This window comes from Leucoraja erinacea, chromosome 21 (genome assembly GCF_028641065.1).
Source record: "Leucoraja erinacea ecotype New England chromosome 21, Leri_hhj_1, whole genome shotgun sequence".
Taxonomy (NCBI): Eukaryota; Metazoa; Chordata; class Chondrichthyes; order Rajiformes; family Rajidae; genus Leucoraja; species Leucoraja erinaceus.
The window spans coordinates 11,281,833-11,300,172 of record NC_073397.1 but is presented as its reverse complement, the minus strand read 5'-3'; the positions used below and the strand labels follow the sequence as shown (position 1 = coordinate 11,300,172).

The window sequence follows — 18,340 nt, the reverse complement described above, 5'->3', positions numbered from 1 at the left end:
AGTGGTATGAAAAGGAACAGAAAAAATCAGAGCTGGTACCGAGGGCTAAGGAGCCCATAATGATCCATTGTTGGCAGTGGATGAGATGATAACGAAGGGATACCATAATTCTTATTAAAGGGCAGGCCTGCAGTGCCAACTGGTTACTGTAGGGGGAGGTAATGGGCCAAGTCACGGCATCACCGCAGCGGCTAATGACACAGCACTTCCGCTCAACCGAGCATGATATGAGGCCTTGTGGCGTAATTGACAGACAGCCGCATGAGCCAGTCAGAGGCGAGGGTCAGTGCTCGGAGAGGGCGGGATCGGGCGGGGGCAGGCAGCAGCAGGTTAGGTTGTGCGCGCGGCCTGGGCTTCATCGGGCGCTCGTCGTCGTCGTCGTTGCCGTTGCCGTCCCTCCATCTCGCCTCGCCCCGCTCCAAGCGCCGCCATGTCCGCCTCGGGTGCGCTCTTCCCCAACCTGGTGGCCGGCAGCCGCGGCTCCTCCAGCAAGTACCTGGTGGAGTTCCGCGCCGGTAAGATGTCGCTGAAGGGCTCGACAGTGACTCCGGACAAGCGCAAGGGCCAGGTGTACATCCAGCAGACGGACGACTCGCTCATACACTTCTGCTGGAAGGACCGCACCGCCGGCACCGTGGAGGATGTGAGTAGCCGCGGGCGGGGGGGGGGGGGGGGGGGGGGAGGAGGGGGATGGAGAGAGGGAGGGGGAGATGGAGAGAAGGAGGGGGAGATGGAGAGAAGGAGGGGGATGGAGAGAAGGAGGGGGATGGAGAGAAGGAGGGGGAGATGGAGAGAAGGAGGGGGATGGAGAGAAGGGGGGGATGGAGAGAAGGAGGGGGAGATGGAGAGAAGAAGGGGGGGGGGTGGAGAGAAGGAGGGGGAGATGGAGGAAGGGGGGGATGGAGAGAAGGAGGGGGGGGAGATGGAGAGGGGGAGATGGAGAGGAGGGGGGGGATGGAGAGGAGAAGGGGGGGAGATGGAGAGAAGGAGGGGGAGATGGAGAGAGGGAGGGGGATGGAGAGAAGGGAGGGGGGGATGGAGAGAAGGAGGGGGATGGAGAGAAGGGAGGGGGGGATGGAGAGAAGGAGGGGGATGGAGAGAAGGGGGGGGGGTGGAGAGAAGAAGGGGGGGTGGAGAGAAGGGGGGATGGAGAGAAGGAGGGGGGGGATGGAGAGAAGGAGGGGGAGATGGAGAGAAGGAGGGGGATGGAGAGAAGGAGGGGGATGGAGAGAAGGAGGGGGGGAGATGGAGAGAAGGAGGGGGATGGAGAGAAGGGGGGGATGGAGAGAAGGAGGGGGGAGATGGAGAGAAGGGGGGGGGGGATGGAGAGAAGGAGGGGGAGATGGAGAGAAGGAGGGGGAGATGGAGAGAAGGAGGGGGGGGGGATGGATGGAGAGAAGGGGGGGGGTGGAGAGAAGAAGGGGGGATGGAGAGAAGGAGGGGGAGATGGAGAGAAGGAGGGGGGGGGTGGAGAGGAGGGGGAGGGGGGAGGAGGGGAGGGGAGGGGATGGAGAGAAGGAGGAGGAGGGGGATGGAGAGAAGGTGGGGGGGGGCATGGAGAGGGGGGGGGGGGTGGAGAGAAGGAGGGGGATGGAGAGGAGGGGATGGAGAGAAGGAGGGGGAGGGGGATGGAGAGAAGATGGGGGGGGTGGGATGGAGAGAAGGAGGCCGCCGCCCCCATGCCTGGGGGTGGCGGAGAGCAGGGGAAGGGGGTTCAGTGAACTTGGACTGGTGTAGGGCTGGGGAAGGGGGAGAACTGGGGAGCATTGGGGTGAAGGAGAGCGTTAATTCAGGGTATCCTATTGTAAAACGAGTAGTGAGGTTAAAGTTGTATCAGTTCAACGCCCATGTCTTGGCTTTTGAGTTGACATCGACATGGCGTAGAAAACTTACAATTTTAAAGCATAACTGTTATGATATTTTTGGACTTTATGCCATGGGATAGGATTTTTAAGATGTAACGTGAAATGTCTGAGGAACAGTAAAAGATATTTATAATTTAGTGTCTATTATTTTTCTGCAGGATCTAATAATTTTTCCAGATGACTGTGAGTTTAAGCGAGTGGCACAATGTACTACTGGTCGAGTGTACGTGCTGAAATTCAAGGCAGGATCCAAACGCCTTTTCTTTTGGATGCAGGTGAAAAATAATGTTTAAGTGTTTAAAATAAGTTTTACCTCATTGACCTTGAGATCCTTGTTATAAATGCAAAATTAATATTCTCATTTTAGTTTATTCCAAAACTGTATGGTTGTCATCAACTGGTGATTTTAACAGAAAGAGCCTGAAAGTGTCTTGATCCATGAGTTCATCATACCATGCTACATCTTTTTCTTGGAAAACATTACTTAAAATATATATTTTATTATTATTTGTTTTCCTTCTGCAGATCTCCCAAGACATCATGCAACCTGGAAGATAATTTTAGACTACTTTGTGACTAACCATTGTGTTTAATTCTTCAGGAGCCCAAACCCGATAAAGATGAAGAGTTCTGTCGTAAAGTGAATGAATATCTGAACAACCCACCAATGCCTGGTGCTTTGGGTAGTGGTGGCAGCAGCGGGGGGCATGAGCTAGCCGCACTTGGAGGTATTAGTTCATTAGGATTTAAATTTTGTGTAACCAATCATTAAAATCATATTTTATTTATGCCTGTAATTTCTTCGATTTAATCTTCATAATGATTTATCCTGTCATAGCAATGGTTACAACTATGTAGAATAAATGTTTTTTTTCCACCAATTTCTTTCCTTTTCCATCTCACTGAAGACTTTTAACTCCTCCCTGACATTTGTCCTGAAAGTGCTATCAATACCTTGCAAAAAGAGCAGTTGTACAAAATGTTTCTTGACTGCTAGTATTACATATAGTTTATCGACTGTTGTGTTGGATATGCCTTGTCGCTAATCTACTTGTTTTCAGACAGCAGTGAATTGTAGATAAATATCATAAATGGGGAAACTAGACCAATTTTCTGTTTTTTTTAATCTATAAGCAAGAGATAGATTTTAACTATTCCAACTTTGTAGCTGATATCAGAATAGGGCTGTGGATTTAACCTAAGGTGGCCCACAAATGTTTTATTTTACGTTGGCATTTTTTTTTCATAATTTATCACTAATTTGTATTGTTGATATTGTCGATTAATTGTGAAGTGATTGTATGTGCAGAGCAACAGGAAGAAAAGCCAGAAAAATGTGCACTAATTCTTTATAGATTACTTTTATCACTTAAGGCAAGTACTATACTGCTCCTGTCACATAGAAATCTAGATAACATAGATTCCTGAATCTGACAAATGTGTATTTTGGGGTGCGGTGCTTTTTAGTTTAGGCATGTGAAGATGACTACAAATTTCCTTTTGTATGCACAGAAATTAGTAGTTTATATTTCTCTTATCATTAGCCTGTTTTTGCATTTGTCCAAATTTACAAATGGTCTACTTTTTTAGCAATGTATATACCATCAATTGACTACCTGTTGGTACATTTTGACTCTGAAGAAAGCTATAAATACTCAAGTTTTTCAAAGTTTTAGTATTTTATCCATGCCAACTTTGTGGAGGATTTCTGTTGTTTTTGAGTTGATGTAATGTGGAGCATTAAAGAAAGTCCCAGAACTTTTTACAGGCGCATTTAAAGCAAGTGGGTAGCCAGGGAGAGGGTAGGAGCATCTATAGATAAAGGAGGACATTTATGCTTGGGGTTACAGGGTGTGGGTGAGGTGCTGAATGAATACTTTACATTGGTATTCATCAAGAAGAAGGACATGGGTGATAGTGAGATCAGTATGGGCTGTACATAATGCTAGGACATTTGAGATCACGAAGGAGGTGGTCTTACTTACCACAACACTCGACAAGAGACTTAGCACCACCTCCTTCGTGATCCAAGGGCCTGATGGGATCTATCCGAGGTTATTGAGAGAGGAGATTACTGGGACTTTGAAGAAGATATTGAATCTTCTTTAGCCACAGGTGAGTTCCTGGAGTTGTGGAAATAATTTGTTTAAGAAGGGAAATGGGGGATAATCCAAGATATTTCTAGGCTGGTGAGCCTTGCATCAGTGATAGGGAAGCTATTGGAGGGGATCTTGGTGATAGTATTTACTCTCATTTTGAAGAAAACGGGCTCATTATGGGCGGTTAGTGTGGCTTGGTCCAGGCATAAGTGATTAGTTTAATTTGGCATTATGTTTGATGGGACCATCATGAATCTAAATGCTTGTTCTTGTGTTGTACTGTTCAGCGTTCTATTATACACCAGCTCGATGGAGCCTGAGACCTAATGTTTGCTGTATTGTTGGATACTGGAATGTATCTGTATATCAATTAACTATCTAAAGTCTATTTCCTTGTTATTTTCGAGTCCTTTTTTCATACTTTCCCCATTTCCCCCCATTCTAACCTGCTATCCTGCAGTTTTTCACAAATTTCATAACAACTTCCTATTGTCTGCAAATTTTGATATTTTCCCTAAATATGAATATTTATGTATAGTAAATAAGAGGAGCCCCCACAGACTCCTGTGATTGTCATTAATTTCTTTATTCCAGGAGAAAGTGGTCTGCAAAGTCTTTTGGGTAACATGAGTCATAACCAGCTGATGCAGCTGATGGGAGCAACTGGTTTAGGTGGACTTGGTAAATATTCATTGCATTTTATAAACTGATATTTAACAAACAGCAAACTGTGCAGAACCACCCTTTTAAACCTTTGGGTGGGGAAAAAAATCACATTGGTCAAGGAACTTGTAGGATTCCGTACATAACAGGATAAAGCAGCTGAGAGTCCAGCTCATTTTTCAAAAGGGTTAGAGAAGTTCAGTTTGGACTGGCCCCTGTTGTAGTCACGTGGAAAGATGGAGAGGGGATACAGGGGTTCATGAGAGCTACTCGTGTCCAAAACTGGTTTTGATTTAAAAAAAAAAAAAAAATTGCTTAGTCATACTTCATGGAGTTTACTTCAAACAATGATTAATGAATTTTCTTCACAATCACAATTAATAGTGTTTTGTTACATCATTAATAAAACGTGTTTTCAGGATATTGGGGATGTATTAATAAATAAATTTTGTGTCAGTGTGGAATAAGTGGAAAAGAACATGTTCCATGTCTTCAGCAATGAGTACATTTTAATAATGCCACCTGCACAGTTATTTAGAGTCCACTTTTCTTAATATAATAAACAGGTTCTTGCCAATATTCAGTATATTGTGCATATGGGGACAGGGATGAGGGCGGGGTTGGTGAGGACTGCTATTTAGTGTTGTATAGTTTTCAACTTGTCTGCCTTGGTTATGATTTATTTTAAATATCTATATATATATATATATATACACACACATATAAATATATATATATATATATTCAATGGCAAAGTTTAGCTGTAAACATTAAATGTCACTGAATTTAAAAAAAATTGGTAAGTAATTCCTTTTACTAAAATGTCACACAAACCAAGAAAACATTTTATATTTTAATTGTGTTTATATAAAACTGCCAACCAGTTGGTTCTCCTTTGTTTTGTACTGTACATAATGAAATACTATTGATGATAAATCCTAGCAACTGGTATAATATCTTTCTATATTTCTAATAACCATTTATTCTCTTTTTTCAGGCAGCCTTGGTGCTCTGGCAGGTCCGGCTGGTCTTGCTGGCCTACTTGGCAGTGGAGGTCCCTCAGCTACTAGTAGTTCTTCAGGGTAAGAAGAGGATTGGAGAAATATGACTAAAGTTCAACTAATACAGGGAGAATTTAAAACTAATCAGGCCTGTAATAGCATGCATCACCCAAGATGCATGCAGTAAATTTCCTCATTTTACAAATTTGTATTCCAAGAACAAATGGAATTCAGTGTCATGGAATCAAACAGCATGGAAACAGTCCCTTTGGGCCATCTTGCCCATGGCGATCAATATGCCTCGTCTACACTGGTCTTAACTGCCTGCTTTTGACCTATATCCCTGTAAACCCATCCTCTATCCATGTACAGTGCATTCAGAAAGTATTCAGACCCCTTCACCTTTTCCACATTTTGTTGCGTTACAGCCTTATTCTAAAATTGATTAAATTTGTTTTTTTAATCATCAATCTACACACAATACCCCATAATAAAAACCCGAAAACAGCTGTTTAGAAATTTTTGCAAAGTAATTAAAAATAAATAACTGAAATATCACATTTCCATAAGTATTCAGACCCTTTACTCGGTACTTTGTTGAGGCATCTTTGGCAGTGATTACAGCCTCCAGTTTTCTTGGGTATGACGCTACAAGCTTGGCATACCTGTATTTGAGTAATTTCTCCCATTCCTCTCTGCAGATCCACTCAAGCTCTGTCAGGTTGGATGGGGAGTGTCGATGCGCAGCTATTTTCAGGTCCCTCCGGAGATGTTCAATCGGGTTCAAGTTCGGGCTCTGGCTGGACCACTCAAGGACATTCACAGACTTGTCACAAAGCCACTCCTGCGTTGTCTTGGCTGTGTGCTTAGGGTCGTTGTCCTGTTGGAAGGTGACCTCTGCCCCAGTCTGAGGTCCTGAACACTCTGAGGCAGGTTTTCATCAAGGATCTCTCTGCATTTTGTTCATCTTTCCCTCGATCCTGACCAGTCTCCCAGTTCCTTCCGCTGAAAAACATCCCCACCACCATGCTTCACTGTGGGTGTGGTATTGGCCAGGTGATGAGCGTTGTCTGGTTTCTTCCAGACTTGACACTTGGCATTCAGACCAAAGAGTTCAATCTTGGTTTCGTCAGACCGGGGAATCTTGTTTCTCATGGTCTGAGAGTCCTTTAAGTGTCCAAATTCGGGCTGTCGTGCCTTTTACTGAGGAGTGGCTTCTGTATGGCCACTCTACCATAAAGGCCTGATTGGTGGACTGCTGCAGATATAGTTGTCCACAAGGGAACTCTGGAGCTCTGTCAGAGTCACCATCGAGTTCTTGGTCACCTCCCTGACCAAGGCCCTTCTCCCTCGATTGCTCAGTTTGGCCAGGCTGCCAGCTCTATGAAGAGTCCAGGTGGTTCCAAAGTTCTTCCATTTAAGAATGACGGAGGCTACTGTGCTTTTCGGGACTGCAATGCTGCAGAAATTGTTTTATATACTTCCCCAGATCTGTGTCTCGACACAATCTTGTTTCGGAGGTCTACGGACAATTCCTTCGTCTTCATGGCTTGGTTTTTGCTCTGACATGTACTGTCAACTGTGGGGCCTTATATAGGCAGGTGTGTGCCTTTCCAAATTATTTACAATCAATTTAATTTACCACTGGTGGACTCCATTCAAGTTGTAGAAACATCACAAGGATAATCAATGGAAACAAAATGCAACCTAAGCTCAATTTTGAGTGTCATAGCATTGGGTTTGAATACGTATGTAAATGTGATATTTCCGTTATTTATTTTAAATTATTTTGCAAAAATTTCTAAACACCTGTTTTCACTTCTTCATTCTGCAGTATAGTGTGTAGATTGATGATAAAAAAAATGAATTTAATCCATTTTAAAATAAGGCTGTAACGTAACAAAATGTGGAAGAAGTGAAGAATACTATCTGAATGCACTGTACCTGTCTAAATGGTTCTTAATACACCCATCACCCTTTGTGTCAAAAAAAGTTACCCCTCAGGTTACCATTAAATATTTCCCTTACCTTAAACTTATGTCCTTTGGTTCATGATTCCCCTACATTTTGCAAAAGACTGCATTAACCCGATCTATACCTCTCTTGATTTTGTACACTTTTATAAGACCACCCTCCTCCTCCTGTGCTACAAGGAATTCAGCCCTAGCCTGCTCAACCTCTCCCTTTAGCTCAGTCCCTTGAATGAATCCTTGCAACATCATGGTAAATCTTCTCTGAATCTTTTCAAGCTTGACAACATCTTTCTTACACCATGGTGACCAAAACTGAACACAATATTCTGAATGTGGCTTCATCAATGTCTTAAATAACTAAAATAACCCCACACTAGTGATAATCGATTTTTTAAAACTAAATGCTGCAATTTTAATAATGAAGGCTCTTTCCCTTAGTTTGAAAATGAAGTTTGTGCTTGCGTGTTTTGAAGCAACAGTCATTTAGATGGTATAATGAAAAATTGGTTTAAATCTAGATTGGATCATTCTCAGTATTTCTACATTTCCTTCCTTAGTGATGCTTTCAGCTTATTAATTCATTAAACCTTTCCATAAATGCTATCATTTTCTGTCTAGGTCACGAAGCCAGTCTGCAGCCATTGCTCCGTCCTCCACGACCTCCGCAGTCCGTATGACGTCAGTGCCTTCTGTCGCTGCGGCACTGGCACCAGTACCATCCCCGAGTGTGGCATCGCCGGGCGTGCCAGCAGCGGCGGCAGCAGCCGCGGCGCTGACTACACCAGCAGCACCAAACACAGGTTCTACAGGTGGTTCTGGCTCTGCATCTGGTTCTGCGCCTGTCGCAGCATCGGGGTCTGTGACAAGCCCAACTCAGCCCATTCAGCTGCGTGACCTGCAGAGTATTTTGGCTAGCATGACTGTTCCTGCTGCAGCAGAAGGGACAGGACAACAGGGTAGGGATCTAGGTTGGACACTTAATGTAAAAAATACTACGCTTTAGAGGTCAAAATAGCTTTCAGTCGTGCATCAGTAATTGGCTTGCAGCATAATATAGTGCACTCCATAATGTTTGGGACAAAGACCCATCATTTATTTATTTGCCTCTGTACTCCACAATTTGAGATTTGTAATAGGAAAAAATCACATGTGGTTAAAGTGCACATTGTCAGATTTTAATAAAGGCAATTTTTATACATTTTGGTTTCACTATGTAGAAATGACAGCAGTGTTTATACATAATCCCCCCATTTCACAACACCATAATGTTTGGGACGGCAATGTCATGTAAATGAAAGAAGTCATGTTTAGTATTTTATTGCATATCCTTTGCTTGAAGTCTGCGATTCATGTCTCTCGTGATGCTCTGCCAGGCCTGTATTGCAGCCATCTTTAGCTTATGCTTGTTGGGGGCCTCTTCAGTTTTCTCTTCAACATATAAAAGGCATGTTCAATTGGGTTCAGATCGGGTGATTACGAGGCCACTCAAGAATTCAACATTTTTTAGCTTTGAAAAACTTTGTTGCTTTAGCAGTATGTTTAGGATCATTGTCTTGCTGTGGAATGAACCACCAGCCAATAAATTTTGAGGCATTTGTTTGAACTTGAGCAGATAGGATGTGTCTATACACTTCAGAATTAATTATGCTATTACCATCAGCAGTTGTACCATCAATGAAGATAAGTGACCAGTACCTTCAGCAGCTGTACATGCCCAGACCATAACACCCCCGTCACCGTGTTTCCCAGATGAGATGGTATGCTTTGGATCTTGAGCAGTTCCTTCTCTCTATACTTTGCTCTTGCTGTTACTCTGAAATAAGTTAATCTTCGTTTCGTCTGTCCACAAGACCTTTTTCCAGAACTGTGATGGCTCTTTTGAGTACTTCTTGGCAAACTGTAACCTGCCCATCCTATTTTTGCGGCTAACCAGTGGTTTGCATCTTGCAGTGCAGCCTCTGTATTTATGTTTTAATCTTGTTTCTCAGTCTCATAATGGCTTCTTTGACTTTCATTGGCACAATTTTGGTCCTCGTGTTGATAAACAGCAATAAAAGTTTCCAAAGGTGATGGAAAGACTGGAGGAAAGATTAGGTGCTGAGCGCTCTCTTATACCTGCATTAAGGAGGAAATTAAACGCACCTGAGCAATTACAAACTCGTGAAGCTGTGTGTCCCAAACATGATGGTGCCCTGAAATGGGGGGACTGTATATAAACACAACTGTAATTTCTACATGGTTTAACCAAAATGTATAAAAATGACCTTTAATAAAATCTGACAAAGTGCACTTTAACATGTGATTGTTTCTATTACAAATCTTAAATTGTGGAGTACAGTCAAATAAATAAATGATGGGTCTTTGTCCCAAACATTATGTGTTGCACTGTATATGCCTTTAGTTCGTAATTTAAAGTGACACCAAAATGTGAATTTTGTAAGTTACTCTGAACCAACATTTTTGGAATAGTGGCTGGAGCATAGAATGATAAAGTTTTAAAGGGTATTGTATATTGTTCAGTTTTTGGCATATACTTATCCAAACACATTTTAATGTACTTGCCTTACTATGCTCCAAATCAGTTTGCACCTAACATACACTATATTTCATTACATGACAATTTGTGTAAAATAATTTTACTATTTGGCCTTTTGTCCTTCTCCTTAATTCTGTCTTTTGTTTACAATTTTTTATGTTGCTGGAAACCATTTATTGTATCAAAGCAACTAGTAAGTGAATCTAACATCAAATCTTCTCAATAGTTGCTGTACATGGAGCAACACCTGACTTCTCTTTGACATGTAACTGAAGTCTGCGAGGAAATTCTTTATAAATTGAATGTGATATCCTTCCTATAATTATTCATAAACAACATAATTTAAACAAAATACACTCACTATGGCCCAACCAATCTTTTTATAATTGAAATGTAACACTTGGGCTTTTACACTCTGTCTCTTCTAGTAAATCCAAAGATTCCAATTTTAAAGAAGAGTCATGTTTGTACCCCTCTGAACTTGATAAAGATTTTCTGATCGAGGAGAGAGATGATGGCCCCTACACTACTTACTAATTTTAATCCACTGGGTAATAATAATGCTCCATGATTTTGTAAACATGATAAACACTAAAACACAAGAATATCTTTCCTTGCTGGTATTTTCTCTGTGCGACTAATCAGTTGGAATTAGCTAGTTTGGTTTCTGAATATTTTTTTAGAAATGGGTCATGTTTATCCCCTTTCTTTGAAGCTTCATGGTTTCAAGCTTTTGGCATTTAGAATTACTAGAGGATGGATTGCATAAAATTATCTAATGTAAGATGACCAGGCTACCAAACAAACATTGTAGAAAGAAAACTATGTGGCAGTTGGTGGGGCCTTCTTTGCTTTAATTCTGGAATTGATATCAAAATGGTTTTCTGACATTAGTTCTGCGAGTTATTTAGATATATCGTGAAGTAAGATGGATTTGCATTTCAGATCAGATCTGCAATGCTCTGGCATTCAAAAACCTGGTCTTTATATTCCATATGTTTTTAATAAGGCTGCTCCAGGGTGGTGTGGGTATTATGAATAACTTAAGTATGCAATTATTGTATATTTATCTTTATTTTATAGCAGTGGATTTATCTAGTGTATTGACACCGGAGGTTATGGCACCTATCCTGGCAAATGCAGAGGTTCAAGAACGATTGTTACCATACCTTCCAACAGGGGAATCACTGCCACAGCCTGCAGAAGAAATTCAGAATACAATAACGTCTCCTCAGTTTCAACAGGTGTGTAATTTCTTTGACATCTTCAAACATATCAATTTAAGTATGATTTCAAAACGAAAAATGAATAGAACATTAAAATAAATGTATATTTCAAATGTTTGTGACGTAGATGTGGAAAGTTCAAAGTACAAACCAGATATGAGCATGATGTCCACTTGGGCAATGTGAAGTTACTATTCGGTTGGATTCAAATTCTGGAGTATCATTAATATTTATTGGTTTATAATAAACAAACAGGAAACAAAACTTGTTTAATGTCCGAGTACCATAGGTAGTGCAGTGCTCATGGCTCATGTTATTGTAGGTTTGCTTCACTTAATGGACCGCAGGTGTATATTTTGAATGGCAAGATTGGATTCACCAGGTAGAAGTGGCATCATTGAGAAGATTAGGGACAGCTCAGTGTTAGCGGGTTGGGTCTCCCTAGTGTAAATACATTGACATTGAGAAACTGCCTTGCACAGGAGCAAGATGCTTTTTTCGAGAAATGATAAATGGAAGAACATGCTGGTTTAGTACTATCTACATTAAGACTTTGAAAAGGTTTTCAGTAAATACATGCTTACCACAAACAAACAACTAATTTAAAATGAGCTGAATGAGGCACAGATCTACAATCTAGGCAGACTAATATTTTATATTTGCTGTTTTCCTTTTAAAAATCATTTTGTAATGAAGTAAAATTGATATCTGCATGTACAGAAATTAGTTTTGTGTGTTTGGCTATATTGGGAGATGTTAAATGATGCTATCTTTGCACCGTGTGGATTTCTTTCTGTAGGCAATGAGCATGTTCAGTGCAGCCTTGGCCTCGGGACAGTTGGGTCCTTTGATGAGTCAGTTTGGTTTGCCGGCAGAGGCTGTGGAAGCAGCTGGAAAGGGTGGTAAGTACCTTTTCATTAACAGTCTGGTTAGGGCTGACTTTGGGGAGGGAGCACATCATAGCATCAATCAATACTCAATATTGTCTGATGTTTAATAGACTTGGGAAACTGATGTGCTATAGTCTGCCCGTGCATTGTTTGGTGCATTAATCATTGCCTATTATTCCATGAATTTGAGATTCTGAGAGTGTTAACATTTATTTGTTATTTTTTAAAACTTTTTTTATTTTAATGTAATTACACAATACTTGTGCTACAAAGCTCGTGACTAAAGATTGAAATAGAACTTTGCTGTAGTTATTGGGCTGAATGGTGCTATTCTGCTCCTATGTCATATGGCCTCAGGCACTGTGACCACATGAGTTTCTTCCAGGTGGTACGGTTTCCTCCCACATCCCAAAGATGTGCAGGTTAATTGGCTGCTGTAAAAAAAAAAAATCCCCGAATGGGATAACCTAGATCAAAATTAAAATAGCATTCAGCCATCTGTTTTGTGATTTAATGTTTTTGTTACGACTTGATTATCTGCTGTAAAGTACGTATTAAAACGTTGGGAATGGATATTGCATAATTTGTATCACTCCTTGATCTGTGTTTGAAACCTGTTAAAATATTTTATTACTAGCCATTTTCAAAGTTTGGAGATTGGATGAAATACAGAGCAAGAATTCAATGTTTTTAATTTTCTTTAAACATGCTAATAGTGTTTGTGTTTGTTTTGATCTTACACTCTGAAATTAGTACAAATTAAAGGGAATTGTACTAGTACTGATATGTCGATGTATAGTGAATCTTTGGTAAGATTATATCTGTGTTGAATCTAAAGTTGGATAAAACATAAACTTGTGATTTATTTTTCAGTGTTTTAGTTGTTAAATTTGCAACCAGAAATTTAGAGGGTGTGTGTATTCTTCCCTCTGCAGATGTTGAAGGATTTGCAAAAGCCATGCAGCACAGTTCTACAAAGAAACAGTCTGATGAAAAAGAGGGAGATAATGATTCAAAAGACAAAAAAGATGAAGAGGAGGATATGAGCCTAGACTGAAAACCCTTCAGTTGTTTTGTTTTTTCTTTAAACCCTTCATAAAAATGTTAAAGTATTATTTGGTGTGCTTAGTTCAATGAATAGTAGTGAATTGTAGTAGTCTTCTATTAATCCTGAAACACAATATTAAAGGTTCTTTAAAGGACAAGTGAATTTTGTTTCCTTCAATGATTTAATATTTTATACTTTTGTTTGGCCAAAGTTGCCTGAGTTACAGTATTATGCTGTTGGCATAATACTGCCCAATTCCTGTATTCGTGTCCTGAGGTTGTTTGTGATTTTGCTGTTGGGCACCAGGATTGTTTAGCAAGAATGTGAAAAGTCTCTGTAAATCCTCACGATCCTGCATCGAGATTGGAAGAACGGCTGTAAAGTAGAATTTAGTACTCTTGGTCTGCCTTTGCCCTATCTGTTCTATTCCTATATTTGCACTGCCCTTTGACAAAGCAGTTAATGTGATGTGTTTTTTTTACCGTCTCCTACTTTTAAATTAGGTTGTCTTTTGTTACTGATTTTCCAGCCAGAGGAAGGAGACCTATTTTAATTTGTAATATTGGCTTCAGTGCAAAATAGTCCGCTTCTCCTTTTGCTCTATTTATACAGCATTGCCTGTTAAAGGGCTACTGAGGACTCCAAGAATTTTTCTTATGACTTCAATAATTCAGTATAGGTCACTGGTAAAGAATATTGGTAAGCTTCATTCCTAAATAAAAGTGGTCATCAGAAACACTTCACTGGCTATTTGAGAATGATCTAAGTTTATAAATTAATAATGTACAGTTGCAGTTAGAGAATTACAGATTACACTGCAAATATTTAATGATGCACTGGAATTTTAACTGACAAAACATAACTGAATTCTTAATTTAGCTCGACTAGCCTACTGTCATGTTTATGTTTTTAATTTTCCCAGTTGGATTACTTTAATTACAGTAGTATTGCAGAAATACCTCTGTCCATGTTTTAATAAACTTAAAATAAAATGAATGCAAATGCCGATTCAAATTGGACAAGTCACACAGTATAGGAAGTTTTATTTTGACTTGATTATGTACCAGTGTTCTGCACATAGTGCTACAAATGTAAAACAGGATCGTAAAACCAGTGTTGCAGGATAAATTATACCCCTTTAATATTTTCCTCCCAAAATACCAAATAAAAAGGCTATTAAAATAGCTTATAAAAATTCGTAGCAAAATTCTGAAATACAGTACAAATTTAAGTGCATAAGTGGATTGAAAATCATACCAGATTTGGGAAAGTTTTAGTCCTTCCACTCTGATTACAATAATGGGCAGCCACTACTAATACCACCACTCTGTATAGATGTTGGTTGATTTAACTGTACTGAATTTTGATTAATGAGGAAATTCTTTACACAGCCAACAAATGAGCGACGTATTGGTGACAACATTGGAATTTGCACAGTGTCTGTAATAAAAAAGGGAACAGTCACTTAAAAACAAATGACAAGCTCTGAACTATACATACAATATTCCACTGAAAATGTTTTAATTGATTAAGTTACTGCTGTCTCCTAAGTATGGTTGGACATCTAATTATGTTATTTTTTTAAAGAGCATGTCACAAGTCAGTTACAGAATTTAACCTGGAACAAATTACCCAAACTGCTTCAAACATTCCAACTGTTGTAATTGAAGCAGTTACTTGAATAAATAGGGAGAGTTCATCCAAGTCATGCCAAACAGAGAAATATGTTGTAGCATTCTCAAGACGAGATCTAACATAACAAGACTAGATTAATCAATTAGATATTCAGTCATATGACACAAAACCATTTTCCATTCTATTAAATCCCTGAGCTAATCCCATTTGCCTGCATTAAGCCCCTAATTCCCCCAAACATGTCCAGATTTTATTGTGCTTCAACCATTTTTGCTGATATGTGTCAAAATGTGAAAAAAAAGAATCAACTACTGCTTCGTGCCATCAAACCAATTGTGTATCCAATTAGCTAGCTCCTCCTGGATCCCAAGCAATCTAATTGCCCTGACAGACTCGCCATAAAGGCCTTACTAAAGTCCATATAGATTGTATCCACTAAGGTGGATCCTCTGGCTGCCATGCCTGTGCGTAATCATCACAGTGATTTTAAAGAGGTTGACAGAACAAAGTCTTAGACTTCATATTATTACTATAACAAAAATTTCCCTACATTTAACAAACATTTACTGTTAAACATCACTATACATGCGGTTAAATGGGCTGATGAAAAATTCCTGAACATGCTGCTCCCATCTGTGTAACATCCAATTCTCAAATCTCATCCAATAATTACTGAAAGCATGCAAAGATTTTGTTCACCTCGGGCTTGGTGAGCATGTGGCTTTTTATCAAAGAGTACGTTAACTTAGCTAAAATGATTTTGCTTTTGGAGGTGCACCGAGGAGCTTGGGTTTGACTAGGGTGACTACCTGCTAGGGTGTTGATCAATCTAGAACACATTTTGAGGTGAAGAATGATTTAAAGCTCCATGGATCTGTCCCAGACTTGGTACTGCCAGTGAACCAAACTACAGTGTCCTAGGTTTTCGTCACTGGCTCATCCTGAAGAGGATGGCCCTTTGTACATTTATCTCACCAGATCAGCACTGCACAGTTCAATACCAAAATTGACTTTGTTGGGGAAGCTGGGATGTAGCAATCTTTCTGGCGTTACCACATTTTTGTATTTCAATCTTATCAATATCATCAATCATTTTTTTTTCAAGGGGATGAGGTACAATCCAGTGAGTACTTTGCCCACCAAGGGAAATTCTTATTTTGTAGCCGAGACTGGGAGTGTTGGGCGATTAACTAACAATTGAGCCACATCTGGTTATCGTTCCACCAGAGGCTTCTGACTAGTGAGAGGGTTCCCAATGGACAATACCCCTGGCAAAGTGTGGCAAAATGATGGGATTTATTGTTGCACATAATTAGAGGAATAATTGTTCCATTTGCAACGCAACTCGTGTAACGTACCTGGTATGCCTCCCATGTAAAGGATCTGTTTGGAATTCATAGGTGGAACATACAGTGGTCCCACTGTGTAATTACTCTCAGTATCCACATCAAGCTGTATCACATTCTTCCTTTTGATAACTACAAAAGGCAAATAAATAAGAATCAATGTTACAAATTTATCTGTGTGAAAAATATCCAAAGCACAAGGTATATAACTGACTGGGTTGACAAAGCAATTTATAGACCAAGATAATATGTCCCTGACCTCATAGAACTTGCAAACAGAAAATGTAATGATCATGATCTACAAAGAATGATCTTCCTGCCCACCTATAGACAAGCATCAGGCTTGTGTGTTGCATCATTTATAATTACTGTACAGCATGAAAGCAAGCCCTTGGGCACAACTCATCCATGCCGAACATGTTGCCTAACTAAGCTAGTCTCATTTGTTTCCCTTTTAGTCCCTTGTCCAATGTCACAATTATATTCAACTATCATTTACATAAACACACCTTTGACAATAGGTGCAGGAGTAGGCCATTTGGCCCTTCGAGCCAGCACTGCCATTCAATGTGATCATGGCTGATCATCCACAATCAGTACCCCGTTCCTGTCTTCTCCCCATATCCCCTGACTCCACCGTCTTTAAAGAGCCTTATCAAGCTCTCTCTCGAAAGTATCCAGAGAACCGGCCTCCACCGCCCTCGGAGGCAGAGAATTCCACAGACTCATAACTCTCTGTGTGAAAAAGTTTCCTCATCTCCATTCTAAATGCCTTAACCCTTATTCTTAAACTGTGGCCCCCGCTTCTGGATTCCCCCAACATCAGGAACATGTTACCTGCTTCTATCGTGTCCAAAGATTAGTATCATATGTTTCAATATGATCCTCTCTCATCCTTCTAAATTCCAGAGCATACAAGCCCAGCTGCTCCATTCTCTCAGAATATGACAGTCCCGCCATCCCGCGAATTACGCTGCAAGGATGTCCTTCCTCAAATTAGGGGACCAAAACTGCACACAATACTCCAGGTGTGATCTCACTAGGGCTCTGTACAACTACAGAAGGACCTCTGCTCCTATAATCAATTATGGCCAACATGCCATTCACTTTCTTCACTGCCTGCTGTACCTGCATGCTTACTTTCATTGACCGATGAACAAGGACCCCCAGATCCCAATGTACTTCCCCTTTTCCCAACTTGACACCATTTAGGTAATCTGCCTTCCTGTATTTGCTACCAAAGTGGATAACCTCACATTTATCCACATTAAGCTGCATCTGCCCACTCACCCAACCTGTCCAAGTCACCCTGCATTCTCATAGCATCCTCCTCACAGTTCACACTGCCACCCAGCTTTGTGTCATCTGCAAATTTGCTAAATTTGCTCCCATCTTCTGTATAAAGGTCCCTTTCAAATCTTTCCCGTCACCTTAAACCTATGCCCTGTAGTTTTTGACTTCCCTACCCTGGGGGAATATTTTGGTGTTTCACTCTTACCTGCTATCCGGTGCCACTGCCCATTACACAGAGACTGTTCTGGAGTGACTGATGCTGAGAATTCTCCAGCTCCATTGTTCAACTGAACAATCACCTTTAAAATGAAAGGTAGAGAAAGGTCAAAACCAATACGTTCATCTATTCTCTTACCCACACAATCTGTTTAATATTATAAACATCGTAAGTATAAAATTAATCTCCTGAATTGAAGGTTAGTTTTGGTTGTGGATATCCAGACTCAACCTATGATTCTGGAGTCAGAGTGTTACATTGGGAAAACAGGCCCGTTGGCCTAACTTGCCCACACCGGCCAAACATGTCCCAGCTACACTAGTCCTACCTGCTTGTGTTTGGCCCATATCCGTCCACACCTGTCCTTTCCATGTACCTGTCTAACTTTTTCTTAAATGTTGGGATAGTCCCAGCCTCAACTACCTCCTCTGGCAGCTTGTTCCATACATCCACCACCCTTTGTGTGAAAAAGTTACCCCTCAGATTCCTATTAAATCTTTTTCCCTTCACCTTAAACATATATCCTCTTGCCTTTGATTTGCCTACAC

At 40.5% G+C, this 18,340-nt stretch overlaps 2 protein-coding genes across 7 annotated transcripts in view; one reads left to right on the top strand and one right to left on the bottom strand.

Moving 5' to 3' along the window:
• Positions 1–342: 342 nt before the first annotated feature.
• adrm1 (ADRM1 26S proteasome ubiquitin receptor) lies at positions 343–13,463 on the top strand. 6 transcript variants are annotated; one of them, XM_055652109.1, is made up of 9 exons: positions 343–643; positions 2,024–2,140; positions 2,467–2,593; positions 4,559–4,645; positions 5,625–5,709; positions 8,220–8,557; positions 11,224–11,381; positions 12,163–12,265; positions 13,189–13,463. In XM_055652109.1, the coding sequence occupies exons 1-9, from the start codon at positions 431–433 to the stop codon at positions 13,308–13,310; spliced, it is 1,350 nt and encodes a 449-aa protein (XP_055508084.1). In that variant the 5' UTR covers positions 343–430; the 3' UTR covers positions 13,311–13,463. The 6 variants fall into 6 exon arrangements, with proteins under 6 accessions (XP_055508084.1, XP_055508089.1, XP_055508087.1 ...); XM_055652114.1 differs by having other exon boundaries at positions 344–643; positions 8,220–8,401; XM_055652112.1 differs by having other exon boundaries at positions 345–643; positions 8,220–8,401; positions 11,221–11,381.
• An 864-nt stretch (positions 13,464–14,327) lies between these two features.
• The window catches only part of lama5 (laminin, alpha 5), a 265,684-nt gene continuing 261,671 nt past the window's right edge, over positions 14,328–18,340 (bottom strand). The window contains exons 78-80 of the mRNA XM_055652107.1: positions 17,781–17,874; positions 16,295–16,414; positions 14,328–14,741 (exon numbers count right to left, since the gene is read on the bottom strand). Coding sequence (XP_055508082.1) covers positions 14,593–14,741; positions 16,295–16,414; positions 17,781–17,874 — 363 coding nt within the window. The 3' untranslated portion in view covers positions 14,328–14,592. The remainder of the gene's footprint in view (positions 14,742–16,294; positions 16,415–17,780; positions 17,875–18,340) is intronic.

Coding starts and splice junctions, on each gene's coding strand:
- adrm1 (XM_055652108.1), top strand. CDS start 431: ATGTCCGCCTCGGGTGCGCTCTTCCCCAACCTGGTGGCCGGCAGCCGC. Junction 2,141..2,466: donor GCCTTTTCTTTTGGATGCAG/GTGAAAAATAAT, acceptor TTAATTCTTCAG/GAGCCCAAACCCGATAAAGA. Junction 4,646..5,624: donor AACTGGTTTAGGTGGACTTG/GTAAATATTCAT, acceptor CTCTTTTTTCAG/GCAGCCTTGGTGCTCTGGCA.